The 25,387-nt window shown below is 37.7% G+C and overlaps 1 protein-coding gene across 2 annotated transcripts in view; it reads right to left on the bottom strand.

Annotated features, from left to right (window-relative positions):
* Positions 1-25,387, bottom strand: part of LOC149791323 (uncharacterized) — a 233,481-nt gene that overhangs the window by 141,758 nt on the left and 66,336 nt on the right. For both annotated transcript variants that reach the window (XM_089969171.1, XM_089969172.1), the window contains exons 12-18: positions 24,905-25,124; positions 23,811-23,954; positions 22,133-22,218; positions 21,580-21,650; positions 21,150-21,237; positions 13,335-13,494; positions 327-470 (exon numbers count right to left, since the gene is read on the bottom strand). In XM_089969171.1, coding sequence (XP_089825297.1) covers positions 327-470; positions 13,335-13,494; positions 21,150-21,237; positions 21,580-21,650; positions 22,133-22,218; positions 23,811-23,954; positions 24,905-25,124 — 913 coding nt within the window. The remainder of the gene's footprint in view (positions 1-326; positions 471-13,334; positions 13,495-21,149; positions 21,238-21,579; positions 21,651-22,132; positions 22,219-23,810; positions 23,955-24,904; positions 25,125-25,387) is intronic.

Raw genomic sequence — 25,387 nt, forward strand, 5'->3', positions numbered from 1 at the left:
GTTAGAAGAAATGTTAATGAAAGAACAGACAAATGGACTGAAAATGCAATTAATGCACAGTTACATCATCTCAACGCAAGACTTTCATTAGCCCTAACTGCGGACTTGTATCCAGTGAAATTCCATCTGCTGATATAAATGTAGTACTCGTGTGCATTTGAACGCTTATTGCCATTAAAACTGGAACATATTTGTTCTTTTGTGCCTTGAAGAATCATATATTTCACGTCTGCATTTTAATTATATCACATATATGACGATGGTTTCCCTGGTCACTCTGTCAATGATTTAGTATAAAATGCATTTATTAGTATAAAAGGACATACCTCGCTTCACGTGGCAACCAGTGACAATAAGCTCGCATGGCTGCAGTACTCTGGGTTCATCCACGACAACAACCTCACAGTTTTCCATATCTTTAAAGTAATAGTAGTGACGTTGTCCATTCCCGTCCCATTCGACATAAACCTCTACAAATAAGAATACTTGAATTTAGAATCATGCTTGAACTTTGCAGTGGTCGAAGCGAAAAAACTAATATACTGTCCAGGCTCTACCCCCAATTAGCCACACCCCATTGAGATACTGACCAGGCCCAATTAAGAGACTACGCAGCACCGGCGACTAAATCTCGCACTATCAAGCGGACGATCTTATAAAATATCACCGCCATGAAAACCTACCACAAACCAGACTCTCCTTTTTGAAAATGGATCTTTTGAGTCCCACAAATATGATGGATGTGATAAAAATCAATTTGATTTAAAAGTATATGATTTGCATCATATGAATTGAAAAACCAAATTTTCGATGTAATATATGTTTCTTCGTGAATAATTAGTCAACATTCCGTAGGATAATTACTAACACCTCAAATCCAGCCATCCCAAATACTACTTTTGCTAACAGGTGCTAAAACTTATCAGCCGATCTATGTGCAGAGTGATCTCTCAGGTATAAGAATTCATCGCTAAGTCTAGGAACCTCCCAGTTATTACAGGCACACTCTCTACAAATGTTACTTTTGGGAGGCCGGTAGTGTGTATATATATTGTAATTGGGTATGTCTTCTGGGTGGAAAGTATTTCACTCGGAAAAATCGGTTTATTCCTTAAATAATTTACCCAATCATAATACCTTAGGAGAATACGTAATAAGTGGCAGGAGGTATATCATCTTACCCAGGAGATACCGGTCTCCTAAAGTATGTGACACAACTTCTAGGTAAACCAACTAGAGGGGTCTCCATCTGTTGGGGAGCAACTTCCAATAGATAAAAATCCGTTACACCCACCCCCGCAAATTCAGCGGTAGTCGTGAGGGCACGTTTTATGACGTCTATCGGCCTGGACGAGAGACCTGTTGGGCTGTGGATACAAGATATAGATCCTACCAGATCGAATTGGTCCCTTTGGAACGACAGATCTCGGAGATTAAATCCAGAGAATGCCGACTCTAATCCATCCCTAAGGCTGAATGATGTCAGTTAGAGAAGATATCCGAATGAATGCTAGACTTCAGGCAACTTCTCTAACCTTGTGAATAAAAATGCGTAATAAGTTCATTTGAGATTTGGATATAATTTGATACGACGAGCAAATAACCTACTTAATCCAGGATGAGACAGTTTTTCTTGAGATATCTTTTTGTCATGCCTTGAGAGGTAAAAAGAGGTGTAAAATCCCTCAACGTACTTCAAAGCTCGAACTGGGTCTAGTAGGTGATCCTTATCTAATATTTCAAGCCAAGACATGGTTTTATGACGAAAGTCTGGCTACCCATGGAAAAAGGCCGTTCTTGGCGATAAAAGAGGATGCGGACACGAATAAGACTAATTCGACTTGTCAGAACAGCATGTAACTCGGGTCTGCTGATATGGCATACCTTTCGCTCAGTTACCTGCAGTCCCTAACGCCATGAAGAAGCAGGTCTGGTATGAAAGGTTTGCAAAAGATGACCTTAAAATTCGTTTAAATGGTGGCTTGTTCAGCCAGGTTAATACCCAAGATTGGTTCAACTTTGGGTGTATATTCAAAATTGGTGAGTAGGTCAGATAAGTCCTTGTTTGTTATATATTCTGTCTTCCACGATGATGAGAGGCGTCAGAGATCGCGGAGTAGTAAATTTGCATCATACACTGTGCTAACGTTCTATCTTCGAACAGCCAGAATAGGATCTTAGCTATCAGCATTATAGGTGCCTGGACTGGTAGGATATTTTCGTCTGTGCACCTCTTAGGGAAAATTTGTCATTTGCATTTGTATGATTTCAGAATTGAGGCCGGTTGTGCTTTAGTGATTACGTCCACTCTGGGCAGTAATGAAACAACAGCCGTCGTGGTTGTTTGTGTAGATGAGGAAACACCTTAATTTCCCTAGCAGTTTCCGATGCAAGATTCATGGTGTCGTTAATCCATGACCTCTCTCATCTGGGTGGTGCAGTGATGAGAGGACCTACTGTTTCTCTTGCCTTCTGTAACATTTTTGGAATCAGAGGTGTTGGAATGTAGGCATATGTGTCCAAGTCGGTCAAACCTAGCAATAGAGTGTCAACTGCCCAAGCTTGTGGGACCAGAATGAGAGATAAAGGTTGGAAGTTTGGTATTCCAACTTGTCTCAAACACGTCCCCCAACGGTCAGTCCCACCGGGTACATATCTGTGTGATAACCGAGAGATGCTGAGACCATTCCATCTGTATTAGTTAATTGTTCCGATACAAAGAATCGGTTGGTAGGTTTAGGCATTTCGGGATGTATTGAAACAATCCTGACTACCTGTCAACTTGTATTCTTATAAAGTGCATTTGCACATATCATTAATGCTGGAGATAATTTATAATCTCCATTTATTGTTTACATTCCCTTCATGTTGGAAAGTCGTACCTCTGTTTCCAATGCAAATAATAGTAACTGTAGTAACAGCTTTTGATATATGACGCTTGCACAACGGAAAAGTAATTTGATACACTATGTAAATCATATAACAATGATTTGTTTAAATATTTATCATCTGGGTAAACATTTTTGAAGCCCAGTGTGTACATGATAGGATTGTAAACTGTTATCACTTACCTTCTATTTTGAGAGATAAATAGGCAATTGTATCCATTTTATCTCCAGGATTAAGGTAATACTCATGTAAGTTCAAAATTTTTCGTCACCAGTTTGATCAATGCTGCATCTTTGCAAAAATTATTGTGAATTAATTTCTATTTTTTGTCGTTTGAAATCGGGCGCCATTTTTACAACTGTGTGTATTGGGCGCTCGGTTTTCCACTAGGTGGCGCTCAGGTTAATCTTTCCGAATTCTTCCATATTTAGTCATATTCGTGAAAATTTTGTCATGAACTTCCCGACACAACGACACACTTTGTTGCTACAAAACGATACACATTGTCGCATTCAACTCAAGCGACACACTATTGACATCCGGTTCCATACTGCTCAAAACGACACACTGCGTCTCAGCCAACAGACGCGACACACTTAACATCCGGTTCCAGACAGTGCCTCTAACGTATTTACCATTGGGTTGTAAAACACAAATCCGGGTCTGGTTCCGAACCTTGAGTGGATGCACAAAATCATTACCACTTCGGTAGATTTGTGAACTATTAACTTCTTGTTCTGTATAGGATTAGTCTGGGAATTGGAATTATCTGAGTTAGAGATTATGTGAATTAAGACAAATGGAACATTTATGCTTGTTTTCACATGCAATTTGACACTGAAATTATTTTTGCCATTACAACATGCTTTATCAAATATCTGTTCTGAAAACTACAAACATTATAATTCATTATTTTGAGCACTAGATTTTGTGAGAAAACACATTCAAGCCTGGAATACATACACTAAACTGTGTTGAGTATTTATATTTGTTTTGTTTTGTACTTTTATTATTTATATAAGAACTTTTGTGGTGAACACACATTTCTTGACACTACAACACACTTGAGAGCTCTAGTAACTGAAAAATGCGTGAGTTGTCCAACTATTCCATTTTATTTGACCTTGACCCTTGACACGTTACAGTAGCTGGTGTACATGTATGATGATTTGTTGTCTTCAACATTATAGAAAGTCATAGACCACGACACAAAGATTTAGGGACTTGGTTCTTCCTTGTTGTTTGAGATAAGTCACTACTGTTGAGTTGTCGGACAGAATGAGGACTCTCGTGAAATTTAAACATTCTCGGCACCAGGGAAAGCTTTCACGATGGTTTTAATCTCCAGAAGATCGACATGCAGATAGCGTTCCTAGGGAGACCATGCACCGCTGTCTTCCCGAAAGGATTTTATTAAGTGGGCTCTCCAGCCTTTCGAACCTTGCTCGATACAGACTGTAATCTCTGGCGGTTGTACTTGCAGTATTTTAACTCTATGAGTCAAGTTTGTATGCCACAATTCCGCACATGGTGCCTCAAATTAGTGAGGATGGCAGGTGGTAGGTTGGACCAGTGGGCAAACGTATAGCCTCCCACTGGGACAGAATACTCATTTTCAGTGGGCATATCAAAAGGCGACCTAGGACAAAAAGGCCCGCTACCGCGTTAAATAAGCACAGTAGTCGAAGGAATTCCCATGCGAATAGGATTTTACGCAATAGTAAACAAGTGACCACGGTGTTGATTAATGATGCCCGATCATGAGGGAGAGGAACAATGTTGCCTGTGTATTGAACTACATGCCTAGGTGAGCAAATTGTTGAGACTTTACTATTTCGGACTTCTCCTTCTTGACTAGAAGCCCAGGTTGGTAAGTAGTGAAACAAGGGTGGTTATATCCTGCTTAGATATAACTCACCTGATGTTTCTTCAGGATGTAGTGTAGGTTATTTAATGCTGCCTCCGTAGTATTAGTCCGGACATGCGTCATTACGAGTAAAAGCCCAGGGGCTGATGTTGAGTCGCAATGGAAATGTCCTGAATTGATATACAATGTTGTAGGCAAATTTCAAGAGCATATTTAAATAGCGACATAAAGAAATGCGTCTTTTAAATCTACATTGATGGCAAAGACTCCCTCTTGGACTGCATTTCAAAGTTCAAAGGGCGCTTAGGTCGACGATTGGAGGCAGAGTGCCGTTGCCTTTGGATCCAAATTAAGAGAGCGATATAACCAACTCTGGAATGAAAGATAAGACCCTCTTGTTGTTTTATATGCTTTGGCTTGCGCGAACTGTACCAATCGCTGATGGCAGCTTCGACAGGACGGTTTTCAGAGGTTTGTATCCTACATGTTGTCTTTGGGTCCTTTTTGACTTCCCATACGATCCCTGTAACAAAGCTGTGGTTGCAGGGGCTGTAAATTGGTCTCCTTAGAGGCTTGTTTGCAGATTTATTCAATCTGCTCATTACAAGGATCGTTCGAGGATTAAAGCAGTGGACTTAGCTTGGCTTTATGGCTATAATAAAGTGCAGGCAGAGAGCACTGATTTGCGTTCCAATTGTTCATTTTTTTCAAATGAATCGAGTCGAAATCCTATGAGGAGTTCATAATAATGCTGAGTTTTGAGGTGGTGATTTGTTTGCGAGAGTTTTAGAGCATGACACTGTTCAGCGCTTCATGGCGGAAGAGCAAGAGTTCGTTTATCTCTCTTGTCCGCCAGAAATTCACACACTGATGAAAGGTCAGCATGCAGACTTTGTACTTAGCGGTGCGTTCATGCACTTTGCCCATATTTGTAATCTGTATAACAAATAAAGCAAAACATATTAAACTGTAGCTCTGCATATATCCTTAGAACGCAATGTCGGTGCAGAGCTGCATCTTAAACAGTTCACCCAAATATTGATATCAGACAGTCTTACAATGAAGCGCACAGGTAAAATGTAATGAGAATACCTCTTTCAGGGAGGAGAATTATAATCACTGTGTGCCTGTACATAAATTAATTTAATACAGTGAGGGCGCATAGTTATATCAAATGATCGTTACCTGGGAAATAGTGATAGCAGACATTCTCAAGTAGAATCATTGAAGCATGGCATTCCAAGGCTAATGATGCCCTGGTAAAGGAAACTCACACGTATGTACCAGAACTTATAGAATTATACATATATAAGGAGTTTCTAAAAGCATTAAGTCATGCACACACATATCTATTTTATCTCAAATCTATCTTGTGATGTCGCATAGACTAGCAGTGATAGTGGCTAAGTGGTCTTCAAATATGATGAAATGTTTAAACATATAAGCATGACTCAAGTGTCGCCTATATAAACATGCATGAGCAAGAAGTGTCTGAGTAAACCATGAATACAAAGCTTACCTGAACTTGTCCGACCAGACTGGAAGCAATGCAGAATTGTACACAAGTGTTTACATTAGACACAAACAATGCTTCATATAAAAGGGAACTGACGCACCGTTACAGATACTTACAAAGAAGGTACGACAATTTATATTATGAGCTAATGAGCTGTAAGGAAATCAGCCCAGAGGCAGCCTGTAAAAGTAAAATTGTGTTCGTGTTGTTTTTTTGGTTTCTTATTCTGTTTTTTTTTTATTGGGGGGTAGCTGCTTTTCTTTGTTTTATTTTGCTTTGGATTCATTTTATGGGCCCTGGGTTTACACATACATCAAACATTTATAGCACGAACTTAATGTGAAGTCGCTTAGGCTTCCATGCAAGTACTTAGATATATGACGACAACAAAGTGTTTGCAAATTGTAAAAGCAGCACTTTGTCGGCACAGGAAGAGAAACAAGTTGGAAATATAGATGGATTATACTTGACTTAGAAGGAAAAAATTCCTCCAACTTGTAATGGCATATCTAGCATTTTGCATGGACTCTCGTGACGAGAGCATGCTCCTTAGCAAGAGCATAAGTAATAACTGAGGGGCTCTTATACTTTGAAGCCAATTATTATACTCAAGGGGAAATCACTCTGCCCGACCTCCACTTTGGTCAGAAAACAAGTTTTAGCTCCCTTTAGCTAAAGGTAGTATTTGGGAGGGCTGGATTTACGATGTAGTTATATTTATCATAAGGTATTATGATTGGGTCACATATTCAAAAACAAATCATTGCGCGTGGCTTTTTTCGGAAAAAATACTTTGGAGCTAGCAATGTGTACGTAAGTATTGTTCGATGCATGCCGATCGTGTATGTGGGAGTGGAGATGCAACCCGTTATGATGTCTGCAGAATTGGCATCAATGGAAAATGTTGGCATACTCATCACATGCTGATAGTTCTCGATTTTTAGGGTTCGAGTGGTATAAAAAAGTGTTAAAACAATTTACCTTAAGGATTCGGCTGCCCACAACTTGCAAAATCTTACACAATCCAGCCCACTAACCCACTACGCTGTAAAATCCATCGAACAACATTACCAATTAGCTTACAACCACGATGATGTTGATAAGAATCTTCAGTGGTGGCCGTCGCACAACGCCGTTAAAATAAATACATCACCATGTATGTGTACCATGGAGCTTCAGTACGGATCACTAAAAATAAACTGAATGAAATTCCATTCTTAACTGTGTGACACATAGTCAGTGTAACTCTATCATGTATTGAATCTCAGGAGAAATCAGGATTTGTTAGATTTCATTTAGCGGGTCAGACCTGAGTGTCTGGTGTGCAGTATAAACCTGAATTTTGTTATACTTCAATGAAAGTGATTAAAATGTAAATTAAATCAGGTTTATATTGGATTAATAAGAGTTGTATGCTACTGGTTGTCAATGAGTAAGCTACATTTATTTATTAAAAACTATCTACCTATATATAAGTAGTGACAGTGGGCGAGACGAAAACGTGGTTACGTTCTAAACCAAACTTAGCTTAATTTCATCTTTGTTTCTGCTACGTTTATTGTAACAACATTTGACCTCCCCAAAACATCGCCAATGGATTTAGAGTTATATTGTACAATTATATGTCATTGTCAACCAATTCAATGTTGATTCATAACATTTTTGCATTTAGTCCATGTTCTTCAGTGAATGCCGGCTTCAGCTTGGGAATCTACTGCGACAATGTGATAGTTAAAATTTTTCATTCAACGCTCTAGTTGCGGCGTCATATAATTCAGTGGCATGCCACATAGCATCGTCGTCATCACCGCGTCGTGTCAGCACAACTCAATGCTTGGCCTCGAAAATATTCTTTCCAACATTCTTACAAAACCGAAAGATATTTCACAGTGGAATTATGTAACTGAATTGACCTCTGCCGTTATATTGATTTCACGTGCTGAAAATCTCAAGCTCAATGTGAGATTAGCATCCTGCAGACTACGAAAGAAAGCAGCTGATCGCATTATAATTCCATCTGGTTGTGGACTAACAGCTGTAGCTTGTACGGCTTGTAATTTGATATATGATTTAACATTAGCATAATCTCTTATGTCTTTGGCGAACATCAGTGATGACCCTAAGCTGCAATCATAATCGTCGCATTAAAGTGTTAAAAGTCCACGTATTGTTCAGGCACGTCAACAGTATCCAGGCATGAATCGATTTCCTTGACATATATGATGAACCGAACGGTGTTAAATAACGCCATCATACCTTTGTTAACAAAGCCACTAACTTCCTCATCGCGATTACCTTCTGCTTTCGAGATGGTTCTTGACACCTCAATAAACGTCACCACTGGCAAGAAATACCTGCTTCTACACGAACCTGTAATTTTACTCAACCAGGATTATTTAGCACCATGGGTCGTACGAATAAAACTAATAATTGTGAACATACTCGTGCTTAAGCAATGGTTCATCCATGTCTAAAACGGGAACTGATGCACTTTTGAAAATGTGTATTAGGGTAACCCGCTACTTCAGTACGCATTCAGTCCATGCGTACCTCCAGCAACAATATAAGAGGCTGTGGCTGGATATACCCTTTCCAAAAAAAACTTTATCGATGCCAGTAAGTAATATTGGCTTTGACTTAAACGTTATGGTAGCAATCGATTAACCTTTCTAACGTTCCTGAAATAATGAATCCATTTTATCCTTGACAAACCATTCACCTTTCTAACCGATAGCAATAAAGATTACTCTGATATAATGTCTTTAGTGGAGGGAAAGAATCGCTAAATCAGCTCCTGCATGAGCATCAGTCATTCAGCCAGTATAGGTCAGTCACTGAGTTGTCTGAAAATACCACATCGAGTAGACGTATGTGGTGCGTCATAATGTAATTCATCCTTGGCATCATGAATATGCACATGTACCGTTGAAAAATCTTGGGGGTGCGGGGTTGTGAGATATACCATGTAGGACATTTTATCTAGATCAAAGACCGCTTAGGTCTCCCTGAATAGTTTCGTATTTTGCCACCTCCCTAATTTTTAAGACAGAAGGCATGAACCTAATTATCACAAGGCTAGCATTTATAAATTCACACAAAAGCTAAATATGTAAGGTGGCTTACATTTACCTTGAGTTAGGCTTGGAAATGGGTTGGCTTGTTGGTGGCTGGCTGTCACAGTTAGACGAGCATTGGAGATCAAATGCGTAACTTGCGCTGCAAATGAGCAGCCGACTTTGCTTACATATTTACGTGTGTCTGCTACAGAGGTAAATCTCTAAAAATCTACATGGATGGGGTGATGAAATATATGCTAATTTGTTATAGTACGAGTGGACTTTATTCATGAATAAGGCACATACTAATTCTTTTAACTGCCTTGTCACAAGAAAATATTCAAAATAGCTCTTTGCTGTTAAAAATTAACGTAGAATTTAGGGGTTGGTGGCAGTGATGGTTCAGTATAAAAGCCATCAGTTGCATCAGGAATTAACCTGATTGCCGCAGTCAAAATCTCACATGTATGCCTTCTACAAAAATCATTAGTTTGTTTCTATTTCTATCTTCAGTGTAACACTATTCTCATTTTTCTGCAATAGGTCCATGTCGGATGAAAATTCACTGTCCAGTGAGACCTTAAGAACCAGTGTCATTTTTCCAGTCTTGTCATATGTGATTCACTGTGCCATAAATTATTTCCTTATTACTCCATGTTTTGAAAATGTGATTACAAACATACATTTCCTATAGATTTGATAGCACTTAATCATAGCAGAAGAAGCAAGTTAACACCGTTAGAGCTATCAGGTATTGCTTTTGATCCATTCTGCTAATGAACAACACAAGCCTTATAAGTTGCATGTAGGGTGATTTAATTGAAGTATTGCACATACTTATCCAGTTTAGCAATATTTTGAGTACATACTTAGTATATTTTCCTTATTTAATGATGAGTGCCTTAATTTAATGCTTTTGCTTACATATCTACCCATGACGTAAATTTTCAGTAATGTGGCTTAGATTTACTTTGAGATAGGCTTGGAAATGGGTTGGTTTGTTGGTGACTGCCTGTTACAGTTAGACGAGCATTGGAGATCTAATGCGTAACTTTGGCTGCAAATGAACAGCTGACTTGGCTTACATAGGTAAATATCTAATAATCTACATGGTTGAGGGGTGATGAATTATATGCTAATTTGTTATAGTACGAGTGGACTTTATTCATGCATAAGGCACAAACTGATTCTTTTAGCTGCCTTGTTGCATCAGGAATTAACCTGATTGCCACAGTCAAAATCTCACATGTATGCTTTCTACAAAAAAATCATCAGTTTGTTTTTATTTGTATCTGCAGTGTAAAATTATTCTCATTTTTCTGCAATAGGTCATTGTTGGATGAAAATTCACCAGATAAACTGGCCAGTGAGAACCTTAGCAGTATGGTTTAGTAGCTGATATCCGTTATGTTTTCTTCCGGAACTTGTTATCTTCGCCGTACGTTTCAATATCTGATAGCCGTTGTATTTCTTGCCGATGTAGTGTTTTTTCGACCGGGGCCATTGTGACTTTATTTGTCAGCGTATATATGGGTGGGGGCTCGCAAGTTCCATTTTGAAAAACTTGAGTTTGGTTCGTGGTTAGTTTTTCATAGCTGGGCTATTTGGCCGGGCAGCCTCCTTGAGAGTGCGATATGTAGTGGCTGCTGCTGTGTAGTCTGTTAGGGATAATGAGGGGTGTAACCTGGCCAGCATAACGGTGTGGGACGGGGTCCTGACACCGAATGGAAACTCCAGATATAATCAAGAACATGAAAATGAGTGCGTTGTTTAGCTGGCTTCATGGTGCTATATACGTTATTATTGATTTTTTAATAGAGAAAAATGCAGCTTTGTTCCTTTCTGCCTAAAGCTCATTCGACAAACGTAAATTTGCATTAAATAAATTAGTACAGACTTCAAACACTTCCCTGGTAACAAAATGGAAACCATATATTTTGCATAACACACTTCAGATAAACACGAGATTTTTTCGTGAGAATTTATATTTCCAGATCTGTCCAATCCATATTATATGAAAACCACTCTCTCAAGACTCGTCTAGTTCTAGCATCAGTTGTGAATAGCAGATTGGCATCTGGTCACATTATGTTGAGTGCCTGCTGTGAAGAAGACGCTTAAAAGTTTTTCCATTTTAAGCAAGCTTGGCCATATTTAACGATGAATCGGGCTCTTTCGAATTATGTTTTGGAAAAGAAATATATTTGTATTCTGTGACAATATGGAATGGGTAGATCTGCATCATTTTGAAAATTTGAAAATATGGAAGGACCTAATGCCAGCACACCTAAAGAAATTCCGTAGAGCGGCCTTGAAGAAAATGTTTTCTAGTTATGACCATATCTGACAGTGATAGGCTTCATGTGCACCAACCTGAAACATATTTATAAATAGATGCTCTGCACTATGTTGGTTGAAATCGGCATGATGAGTTTTGAAACGAAATTGAAAGTAAATGTAGAAATTACTGAGAGACAGCTTATGCGTTTTTCTATTCTTTTTAGTTGCGGTTGCCACATCTAATAACGGATTTATTGAACAAAGCGCCTTGATGCAAGGATGTTATCTGCCAATATTACACAAATTCAGTTCAAAAATTTTTGTGAAATGTTGTGTAAGGTTCTGTTATAAATGCTTAGTGACAGCGGTCATCACTAAGATTTATTAGGGATAATTTATAAAGATTCCTTAATTCTGGGATTGTCGTTGCCAAATATGGACAAAGCTCGTCTTGTGGAATTTGAGAAGGTGCGTTTTTAAAAGGAACAAAGCAAAAACAAAAAAAAAATAAATAGAAATAAACAACAATTGTTGACGGACACATGATATACGATGGAGACATGATATCATTGTTCTAGGTCTTTAAAACGCAGTGAAAATCAAATAATTGCTACTTACGTATTCCGCAGCCAATGACAATTTCAGCATTAATTAACTTCAGAGTTTTATTCATGAAAATATAGCTTGCTAATTATTTATAGACGTTTTAGATTATAAATTTCGATGAACTTATTCGTGTTAATGACTCTTAAGTTCTATGAAATGTGTATGTCATAATGATGATATCTGAATAATTTTTACGGCTAGATATGAATTAAAGCACCTTACATATTCATAGCAAGGATATTTCTTTTCCTTTGCGACTGCGAAAAAATGTTCAGAATAAGGATAGTTTCAGACTGTATATATTTAATGAATTATTGGATACATATTTATGAACCAATGTTAGTATCACTACAACACATACATCGCTATTGCCTTGCAAAAGAATTATAAAATAAAACAATCTGACTCGGTCGTCTTGAGCAGCCATGTCAGCAAAAGCTAATGTATATTAAATTGATCGTTAACTAGGAAGGGTATATGATTGTTTGGCCTGTGTTGATTTCAACGGAATATAGGTTGATTGAATCTTCTCTATCTCAGTACAGTCAATGTGATAAACTAGTTCTTTCACTGACATCAAACACCAGTATACTTTCATGTCCAAGTTCAGATCAGCGTTGCTGTATGAATCATTTAATTGCTTATTGTACATAATGATATTTGCACTGATGTAAATACTGTAACATCAATATATTAAGGTATGCGACAAATACTAGCAAATGTTGTATTTCGGAGAAAATGAACTGAAGATATAACCAAATGAGGACGAGTGATTATCGCTAACTTGCCATATCACTGATTTTTTTATTTGTATTAATGTAAGTACAATCAAGATCTAGTTTTCGTAATCGAACCTTGTAAGACTTATATGACAATGACCAAATGAGGGTGATTGATTATTTCTAACTGCGATATCACTGCTCTATATTCGTATTAATGTAGATACAAGAAAGATCAATTGTTTATGGAGAGAACCCAACCTTGTAAGACATTTAAGACAATCAAGTGCACTTAAAGATTCATGACCAAGGTTCAGTGGTAACTAAAGTAAAGCGTTGATGACGTCAGTTCATAGGTTCATGAAACAAGCTCAGTTTTACTTGTAAAGGAATCAACTTACGACTCTTGTCTTCATTGTGACCAATGATTGTCCCAGGCCCATTGTGATCTTCCTGGCCCTTATTCCAGCCAACACCACGTCTTACCCGCGTTCCAAGGGGAGGCAATCTTAGACATTCAGTGTGGTACTTCTGTATCGAATCATGTTGTGCATGTGATTCCTGCAATGCAATTTTGTCGATTGAACGCATTGTCTCCCACAACATTAAATGAGTAGATCATTTTTTAGTCTGTAATAATTCGATAGAATTGTGTTTGATTTGCAGTAACAAATATGACCGTCATAATTTGGGCCTATTGAAGGCACGTTTTTGATCTTAGAAATTGAAATATATGATTATTTTCCAAGACATTTTGTATTGTCATTTTTAAAATCACACAATGACCACTCAAGTATTATAGACAACCAACTTGTGCTTAAGAACGTGGGTGTACTCCCAAAAAGGGAGTGATATTTTTTGTAGCGGTCACATCATTGCTTTGGGAATTTCCATGGAAAAACTTGAGTAAGTCGTGTCTTAAGAAAGATCACTACAAAGTTATGCTAACAGTTTTAAAGTCCTTCCAGAGATAATTAAACCCATTAAATCCTTGCCAGTGGTTGCTAGTAATTCAATATGTTGCTGGCTATCCAGGACATAAATAGACTGTACAGCATGGGCATAGAAACAATCCTAGCATATTTGATCAAACTGAACCAGATATTTAATAACAAAGAGATGTTGAAAGTTGCAATGGTGACGGACGACAAACGACGTAACTGAAGGGTGGCAGAGAGCGTGCACGTTTATTATGATTGGGTGACTATTCTCGAAGAAACAGGTTACTAAGATAAATTGGATTATTCTTTAAATACATTACTCAGTCAGAATACCTTAGGAGAATAGGTAAACATGTGGACGGAGGTACATCCCTTTACCCTGAATATACTATCTCCGGTCCCTTAAGGTATGCGATACAGCTTCTAGGACGACATACTGACGGAGACTCCATCTGTCTGGGCGAGGCTTCAAATATGAAAACATTCCCTTCCCCTACCCCAGTAAATTCAGCGGAAGACATGAAAGCCGAGTCTTAAGAAGCTGCCAATATTAGTCCTACTGTACAGATCTCGCAGATAAAAGCTGAAGAATATGGATTCCGATCTACGTCACACAGCCTGGATGATGTAGGTTATTGAAAGTTCTGGTCGAATGCTAGTCTTCTGGCAACTGCTTTAACCACATGAATGGAGATAAGTAATACATTTATTTGAGCTCGGATGATTTCCCTATATGCTGAGAGAATAACAAAATAAATATTTCATGAGGAAGTATGTGTTGATATATTCAACGTAGCGTCTTGAGAGCTAGAAAGAAAGCGTGATTTACCTCTCGGCTCTGATCTATTAAGGTACCACTTCAAATCCCGAACTGGGTCTTGTAGGTGGACGTCAGCTGATGCGTCCATGCGAGACAGAGAATTCATGACGAAAGTCTGGTTAATCGTGTAAGGAAGGTGGTTCCTGGCATTGATAGAGGATGTCATCATAATTAAGGCTGCCCGATCTTATCAGAACTATATGGAATTTGGGTCTGTTGATAGGGCATGTATTTCGCTCATTCTTCATGCAGGACCTAATACCATGAGGAAGTAGATATTGTAGCAAAGGTGCGCCAGAGATGTACCTTAAAACAAATTGTTTCAAAAGGTGTCTTATTCGGCCAGGTTAATACCAAAAACTGGTTCCACATTAGGTAAAGGGTTACTGTTTACAGCCGCGTACACCCAAAGTTAGCGAATAGATCGGATACGTCATTTTGTCCGATATCCCCTCTTAAATGATGACGAAAGGTGTCAGCGACCGTAGGGCGGTTACCTTGCATCGTATTCGGTATAAACCTTCTTCTAAGACTCAGAGGAGTTTACTTATTTGCGGTATATATGCCTCGAGACGTATGATGTATTCGTTTGTACATCATTGGGTGAAAAAGTACCCCCGTGCCTTCCTATGCTTTCAGAGTATACGGCATACTTGCCAGAGTGATTCTCTCCACGACTAGTTGTAAATATTATTTATTTCTGAGGGCCTATTTTTATATGATCCTTACATGCAGGTTTCGTCGATCTGAGTAGGAAAGAAATAACTGGCGCCGTGATTGTTTGATTAGATGAGGAAAATTCCGAAATATCCGAAGAGTATCTGTTGTGAGATTGATTAGATCGTTCCTCCATGACTTCTAACATACGAGTGGTGCAGTGAGGCGACACACTGATTCTCTTGTTTTCTGTATCACTTTCAGAACCAGATGTGTTGTAGGGTAGGCGTATGCAGCCAGGCCGTTTCCACTCTATTCATAGAGAGTCGACAGCCCAGGCTTTGAGTCACGGTCTGGAAGTAAAAAGATTTTGGATTTGGTATTCCAATTGGTCGCAAACAATTCCATCAAAGGCTGATCACATCGGGTATGTATATAAATGAAAATGCTCGTTCAGGGACAATGAATCGGCTAGTAGGTTATGAGTCCTGGGATATGATCAACTTGTATGTGGATTTGTTGTTGACAACACCTTTTCAGAATGTCCCAAACCAGGACGCAAAGGTCTTGGAATTTAGTTCCTCCTTGACATTTGAGATAAGTCACTATTGTATAGCTTTCGGACAGAATAAGAACTCCTTTGCTATGTAAATTTTCCTGGCACCAGTGAAAGGCTTCCACATTGGGCGTCATCTCTAGAAGTTATTATTATGATGATGTCGTTCCTGAGGCGAGAATGAACCGATATCTTCCCGAAAGGATGGTTGTTGGTGGGTTACTCAGCCTTCTGTACTTGAAATGCCGCAGAATTTCATTTCGGGCAAGTGTACTTGTAGATGTATTTCAGCCGTGGGCCAAGTTAGGTTTCCGAATTATGCAGATGGTACCCCAGTTGTGTGCAGATGGTGAGATAATGGTTCAGTCGGCAAACCTTAGGTCTCCATTTGGGCAGAATAATCATCTGCAGTGGGAGAATAGGAAGGCGACCTAGGACCATGAAGTAGGCGAAAGAATTCCATTGTAGACAGAAGTTTCCTCGAAAGTAAAGTTCCTACCATGATTCGGATTTCAATGCGCGACACAGACGGAGTTTAAATGTTTCCTGTCAATTGAACACCATACCTAGGTGAACAAATTGTTGAGATAGTACTATGTCGGATTTTTTTCTTCTTGACGAGAGGTCCAGCTTGGTAACATGTCTTGTTAGATCTAACTCATTGATGTTTCTGCAGGATGTCGTCCAGGTAATTTGATGCTTTCGCAACAGAAACGGTCCAGTGATGGGTCATTACTCGATTCATCAGATGAATGAAGACCCATGGGTTGATATTGAGCCCCAATCAAAATGCTCTGAAATGGTATACATTGTTGAAGGCGAATCGCAGAAACATCCTGGAGGCCTTGTGAACGGGGACATGAAGGAATGCTCCGCTTAGGTACACGCCGATGGCGAAGTCTATCTCATGGATGGCACTCAAAATGGGCCAGTTTTTCCATTCAGAAACTAGGAGAGTGAATAAACTGATTGAGAGCGCTTAGGTCGATGACCGGACACATAATTGTGTTTGCCTTAAGGACCAGGTAAAGTCTGGAATGAATAATAGGACCCTCTCGGCGCTATATCTGCTTGGGTGTGCGAGAATTATGGATTTCGCTGGCTGGATCCTAGATTCGTCGACTTTGAGACGTTCATATCCTATGAGTGGCACTAGGGTCCCTTTGTCGATTTCAAGTACTATCATTGAATCGGCGCTGTGTATATGGTCAAGTGGAAAATCGGTTTCCAGGGTGGCCTGTTTGCGGACTTCAATCTGGCCGTTAAACAGAATGTTAGAGGATTAACTTGTAAATTTGTAGCTGTGGCATTGGCCAAATGTGTTGAGCGGCTCTATTCAGTACTCAAGTCATTTGTAAAACAGATTGCCATGCATGCTCTTTGGTATAAGGAGAGAAGAAGATAAGATGAGTTCCGGCTGTTGGAAGTTAGTCACATGGACGAAAATCTAACATCGAAGCCACAACAACAATATTGTGCACTAACTGCCTAGTTTTATCGAAGTCCATCGGTCCATATGTCACCTCCCGAGCAGGAAATATCACTGTCAACGGATGGATTCCCAGGTGAAGACCGGCGTAAGGCGAAGGTAGACCGGCTGACAAACTGATGATGAAGGAGGGTCAAAATAGATGTATCTCTCCCAGATTGCGGATGTAATTATGTCGGACTCTTTCTTTCCGTCTTAAGATCAACAGCTGCTGAAGATCTGGTCCAGGTTACTGATGGAGTAGAAGGAGCTGGACAACACTCTGGAAGTCGAAGGTGGAACACGTTTTCATTGGCAGCTAGAAAGGCTGAATCTTCCCGTGCCATCCAATAGTGTAGAATATATGCGAGCACTAGAGAACAAGCAACATCATCTAGATTGCATGAGGCGAGGCTAAGGTCCCCTGTAATGTGATGTGATATGATTTGGAATTTTAACGTATCTTTAACAAGTTTTCAGTCATACTGCTACGATGTCTGCGATGTGGCAGTTTATAGTGATGTCTAGCACTGGGGCATCATACCGCAGACATGTAGCATGATGTCCCACCCAGTCACATTATTCTGATACCAGGCTGACCAGTCCTCACACTAACCTCTTAATGCTGAGCGCCAAGAGAGACAGCTGTTAGTACAATTTTTGTAAGTCTTTGGTATGACTTGATCGGGCATCTAACTCATGACCTTCGACATCCGAGGCGGACACTCTAACCACGTAATGGTTGAGACTTAGCTGACGAAGAATGATGAAGTCTGTCGCCCACTAAACACGTAGAACACACTGAAACCTCAACATCAAAACATTCACCGAGTAAAGAGTCTCCTCTCGTGGCAGAGTGTACAGAAATTGTGAAGCGCCATCTCTTGTGGCATGAGGAGATATTCATTGCATCGTGCGAATGAGTGTCTTGAGGCAGAATGATGGTTAATCTGGTCCCTACACGGGTCTGCCATGGCTGGGTTTTGACGTACCGGAAGCTGGGTTGGTAGTGATACAGCCCGTCAATATTTATGTTTTCGTAATCCCGTGTATATGGCCTAGGCCAGTCGCAACGGAAATGTTACATCCATGTGGGGAGGATATCATTAGAATCGTCAGTTGGGACCGGGTATGGGATGTTTGATCCATGTAACCTGTCCGAATGTCTGATGAGTGTGAGGGAACTTAGCTGTTTGTTAGCTCTGTCCCTCGGTGTGCCGCACTAGGAATAAATTTGAATCCCGAGGAGGTGAGGTAGATTGAGTTGCCAAAAATGCTGATTCATTTGATGGTGCCCTCGGTGCCTGAGTAGTTTGAGCAAGTTGTAATGGCACAACTTTGATGGGATAGGAAGAGGTTTGTAGCCGCATCGAACAGTTCCCAACATGGAACTTAAGTCTTAATTTAATGCCTGTATATGCCACTATCAATAGAGCGGTGAAGCATTACGAGCTGCAATCCATCTTCACTCAAAATCCCACAAAGCCTAATAATGTACGCTGCCTAATTTGTTTGAAAGATATCAAAAGCTGTTCCAGGTACTTGACTTTACTAAATGACAAGTATTGCGCTTACAAATTACATGATCACATACGGCCTATTTTAATATCGGGGCATTCGGACAGATTCAGACAAAACTTGAAACCTTTGAAGTACAATTCTGCATGAATACGACCAGTATTCCCGCACTTCCCGATTTGAACCAGTGCCCCGATGAGTTAACCTCTTGTGTTTAATGGGAAAATGTAACCTTCATTAGTCCTTCCATGTTGCATGAATGTGTATATTTTCATATGATATCCCACTGATGCATTTTTCTTCTCTATCTTGAATTTAATCTACGTGGTTACCTATATTTGATTTAATTTAAACGATAGCCACAGAGGATTTGCTGGAATGTAGGAAGATTCAGAATGTCGAGCCTTAGACCTCAAATTTAGGTAATGTTTTAGCCCTGCTGAGATAAAGACGATTAGGTCAACGTTGAGCACATACATAAGCTTGACTTCATGATCAGAATATATATATATATCTATATATATATATATCTATATATATATATATATATATATATATATATATATATATATATATATATATATATATATATATATATATATATATATATATATATATATATATATATATACATATATAGATAGATATAGATATATATATATATAGATATGTATATCTATATATATATATATATATATATATATATATATATATATATATATATATATATATATATATATATATATATATATATATATATATATATACATATTGTTAGAATATATATATATAAACATATATAAACATCAAAGCTTTTTATATTAAATGCCAGTGACAAAAAATCTGCAGGATAAAGATGACCCTGGGGCTTCACATCTAGGTTCTTTGGAGTCTGGCATAAGATGAAAAATGAGTCATTGATAACCCAAGCGAATTCACAGATATATGTTATTCATATTGTTATTTAAATCTGTTTTGTGTGCTCAACTTTTTCCATAATCTTAGACTGTAATTTAAGATAATGGTCATTTAGAAGTAGGATCCTTACATGCCTATCTTTTATTCATGATTGTAGGTTATTAAATATGTTTTTATGAGTTAGGAATGTTCTAAAATCACATTTTGTTATAATTTAGTTGGATTTTTCAATGAGAATGACTCATATCTAAGTCAAGCGAAAATGTATATATGAAATTGTTAAATAAATAATTTGTGACCAGTCTTTGAGAATCCAAGATGAGAGTTTATAGTCGTGCTAGAAAATAATATATAAGATAAATTTTTTATTCATTTCACTTATTCATTAAAACTACTATGTGTTCTTTGACTTTGGCATAACACATTATTTTGGAATCATCGAGAACTCATTCATACAAGGCCATTCTGAATTATATCAGGACACTAAAGATTATTGGAATTCATTCAGAACTGTCTGTGATTTTAGACTTGTGAAATGACATTCGTTTTTATTTGGGATTTAGTTTACAATGTGCTTAATGTCTTTATAATGTTCACTTTATAACGTAGGGAAATACATCACTCTTTGACATTATTAATCGTGACGATTTCGCTTCTTTATGTTGTATAGTTTATTACCTAGAGTCGTAACAATATAAAATCACCACAGCCCCACGAACTTAACAGTGCACCCAGTGATGAGACGACAAGACGCAAGTGTGGGCACCATCTATACCCACAGGCTGTAGACGTTACAGGTTTAACGAGACTGGGTCTGGTAGTGTAGTGTGAGTCCAAGAATTTTACACTCTTCCATACGTGTCTTAAGGCCCGCATTATAATATCCGCATGCTTTCCTTAAGTGTGCTATCAAGATTATTTTGGAAGACTTCATATGGAGACATTGTCATTTGTAAGTCATGGATTCACGGTGGATTTATACGAAGGACGTGATATTCAGTAATATTTTTTTCGCATTTCACACAATAAACCCGATCATACTTGTGAAGTTATAGTGTTAGAACCACGGTTTGGAAGATGAGGAATCGGCGTTAATAAATATTGTCAATTATATCATGAACTATCGAAAGTGGGTTAACTAAAGTCTCATCAGGATATGGTTGCGTGTGAAGGCCAGTTACTGTGTTCAAATTTTAGAAATAGTACTTAGCATAAATATTCCATTATATAGTACTTTTTGCTGTCCTAATAATTCTATCATGTTGGGTACATATTAAACCTTACAAATATAAGTGCTGGTTAACAATCTCCATTCTATAGATCATGTTTCAAACTTGCCTGGCTAATAAAAGTGCCCGGTCCTAACGGGTACTCAGGATGAATCGCTATACTTTTTATGCTTTCAGCAGGATTTTCTTCTGGACGACTGTACAAGGAAAGAGAACAATTGTAAGAATATATACCTGCCAGTGAATACCCGATATTAGTGCTTGCATGACATAATACAAAATGACAACATTAACTATTTCAATTTCTGAAACTATTACAAAGCAGGAATGGGTGAGATTTTCATCTCACAAAATAAGTTTAGAAAGGAGATGACATTTATGTAATTCAAGTTCGCCATAAGAATTCATTATTTTTGTATGCATTAACTAATTTTTACAATAGGACCTGAAAATCCTCAATACTGTTAAATCAATTTTCCATTTTACTTGTGAAACAAATAACATAGAATTCAATATTGCAATATTAGGTCATAACTTACCATATCTCTAGATCGAAACATCCCAGTGCGCCATATCTATAGTAATTCTTAGATTTGTTTGGCCAGCGAACCTGAAATGCACGCCTTAATTTTTCACCAAATATTCTATCTGAAAACTATTTATAGCTACTTCCGTTTCACCTTCAATGTATTCTTTACCGACCTCACCTACTAAAATATAGGTGATTTAGTTTATGTTGTATTATGCTTAAATATTTAACAATTTTGTCTTCCATTGATGCCACGAAAAAACTTAAATCATATCGAAATGTGTATGTCCTTGCAAACATTTGTCTCACTTCAAAGATTACTAAGTATTTGTTTAGTAAAGTTGCATGGCAATGCAATGTTTTCTGCAATATAGTGGATACATTATCAATATTAATTACTGTTATTTTGACTGCTTAACTGTTGCTAAAAATCGCTTGAACATTTTCCACATTTAATAAATAGCACACAAAACCATTCAACAGAACTTTATTTAGTACTTTGTTCCTTTGATACAGAGGCATATCCAGAAATGGAACAGTAAAATAAGTTTTGTTTAACATACCACAACGATTCCGTCTTCTTGGACCTTGAGCACAACTCCTATTGCACCAGGTGTCCCATCTTGATTGGCATACTTCCAGTCTTTTCCTGAACAAATACACAGAAATACACAGTTTGGTAGGCTAAGTTTAAACGTTACTTGCCAGAATGCTGTCAATGCATCTAATTCAGTCAGAAAGGTTCAAGACCAAGATTAAGTACATTTCCCCTCAGGAGATGGTAGTTTTAAAGCAATGTTTGTTTGTAACGCAAGAGTGCATTCAAAAATAGGCTTTGTCCTTCAGTGAGATATATATAATAACCGATTTAATGCGACAAAATGATTAATATTTGTTTTTAATGGTGCAGGTATGTTGAATAATTAATCGCCATAGCAAGGTGATTGAAGCTGTCAAAAGTATTTGGAGTTCCAAGGGAAAAGATTAAAGTTAGGCGATTAGATCCCCCTGGAAAACTGAGGGTAGTAAAACTGAAACTGTGTTCACATATGAGATGCCCGGACGTTGCCCTTTCAATATTTAAATTCCAGTATGCACTGCTGATTATAGAAAACCATCTAATCCCGTTTATATGGTCAGGCATCTAAATCCCGAATAGACGAAATTAGCTGATCAGTAGATGAAATGTCAGCCAATAAATGGAAATATTCTGAGATTTATCATGAGAAGAAATATGAAAAACTAGTTTAGTCTACAACTATTTCATGGCTTTGTCATGTCCTTGATAGAGAAGCTAACATACCTTTCTCATATTTTGGCAACCTGATGTCCCGCTATCGGGGTGAACAATATTCACCAACTCAGCCATTGGCTTTAGTAATCAAAATAATTATGGGTGGTATTAATAGTCAATCATTATCAAAGTGACACATGAAGGAATGTATAACAATAAAGATGATCAGATTTGTTATCTCTCTATATGGATTAAGGTTACGTCATCGGTATGTTGCACTAAATGTAAAGTTTTAAAGAATTTAGAAATCAAAATACTATTCATCAGATTGATACCATAAAACCCATTATATAACAGCTCTCTAATACTAAAACTGTCAATTGTTTGCACGAATTTACCAGCTGCTGGCTGAGTTAGAGGAGTGACAATCCAAGAGGAATCATTTTTAACTCAAATTTGTCGGTGCCACCATATTCTGGCCGGATCAAGCACGTGGACTCTATTGACAGGAATCATTGTAATACGAACTAGATAATGATTTAAGACAAAGCCAAGGAGCACTGTATACACAGATAAAAGCATTCGAATGTGTTTTAGTCTCAGAATAAATAGTGGGCTAGTTATGCTTTTCTGCATATGACTTAGAATATTCAGACATTATTCTAAAAGGTATAATTTACATTAGTTTCATTAGGCATTTTATCCGTAGTTAGGAATGATGTTTGTGATTGTTCAGACTAAATTGTCTGAGCTATTGGATTTATGTGAGTGCATTATACTGACATATCTTTATTAAATCACATCCACGCAGAAAGTATGCTAATTTTCATACCCTATTCACTTTTTTAAAACTCATGAACATTTAAATTCATTTATATTTATGATGAAGGCTGATACGATATTATTAATCCTTCAAAGTGTAACTTTTCTTCAAAATATAAATTCTGCCAACATCTGATAAGAACAACGATATACAAATCAGGCAAAGTAAAAAAATAATGTCTTACCTCGTCTCACAAGGCAACCAGTCGCTATCAGCTCAGACTGCAAGACTCGAGGCTCATTATCGATAAGTACAACATCATACTGCCCCATGTCGCCGTAACGATAAAAGCCAGAGTGTCTAGTCTTGTCCCATTCTACCTTTACCTCTGGGGAAAAAAAGAAGTCAATCATTTGATGCAATTAAGCACCTAATTATAACGTACTGAACGTCACTAGGAAACATTGCCTACAACTACTCTGCATCTCATAAGAGATTCATTTCACGCCTTTTTTATATTCAACCATATATTTTTATATAATGCAATCAAAGTTATGCATATTACTCTATGATTTCATGCTAGCAACATTAATATAAATAGGTGGAAATTAAAATTATATGTCACTTCAAAACCATGATGAAACCTCTTGATCTGCGTCTACATTGTATTGTTCGTAATTCATCTTACGTATTTCTGTTTTAGAAGCAACATGACAAAATATATTATGTACTGTCTACTGGCACATTAGGAGACTCAGCATGCTCACATGTCACATCGAGAGAACCAGCTTTATTTCCCAAAGACATGTATTCGCTAACCTAATATAATAACATTCTTAACTGCATTATAAAAAATGCACTATATTATGCCATCATATATCCAATGTTTGCTTCGTTGGCAAAACGAAAGCATTGGTCTTACAAAGATGTTCCTTTTGTTTCATGACTCAAAAAAGTCCATTAGAGTTCCAATTTGTGATGTAATCAAGATATAGAACAAACAGACGCACACACACACAGACACAAAGACACATACACAGACACACACACATATGACAAAATACACACATATGCAACAACACTCATTATGCTGGGGAAAAAATAATATTTTAACACAGTTTACCATGCCATTTGAGCATCCACAGCTCATTATATATATATATATATATATATATATATATATATATATATATATATATATATATATATATATATATATATATATATATATATATAGAGAGAGAGAGAGAGAGAGAGAGAGAGAGAGAGAGAGAGAGAGAGAGCACACGAACATATTTTTATCACACAGTGGATGCAAATATGATTTCACATTCTTACGTTTTTGGTCTTTATGATGACCAACTATTGTTCCTGGTCCATCGTTATCCTGCAAGCCTTTGTCCCAGTCTGGGCCACGTCGGACCCTTGTACCCAGGGATGGTAATGAAACATCTGAGTCATCACGTTCATAGTGATCCTTGTCGATGTCAGCATCATTATCATCATCATCTTTAACATTTGATTCGAGAGCCTCACGGGCGATTTTCAATATCTCCTCCTAAAATGAAAACATTAATGACTGTGTTGCACTGATTTCATTGACGTCACAGGTCCAATACATCGAGCCAGTATATTTATAAATGATATTTCTTGTATCTTAGTAGGATATAGTATCGTTCTGAATTTCTCGCATTTTAAAGCCAATGAAAACAAGACAAGTGTATGGTTTGCCATGTGATAACTTCATATTATCGTAAAGCAGCAATGTTTCAAAATGAATTAGAGTATGATGCCAACGTTACTATAACATATGATGCAATT

This window comes from Sinohyriopsis cumingii, chromosome 9 (genome assembly GCF_028554795.1).
Source record: "Sinohyriopsis cumingii isolate HCF-2022 chromosome 9, ASM2855479v2, whole genome shotgun sequence".
Classification (NCBI taxonomy): domain Eukaryota; kingdom Metazoa; phylum Mollusca; class Bivalvia; order Unionida; family Unionidae; genus Sinohyriopsis; species Sinohyriopsis cumingii.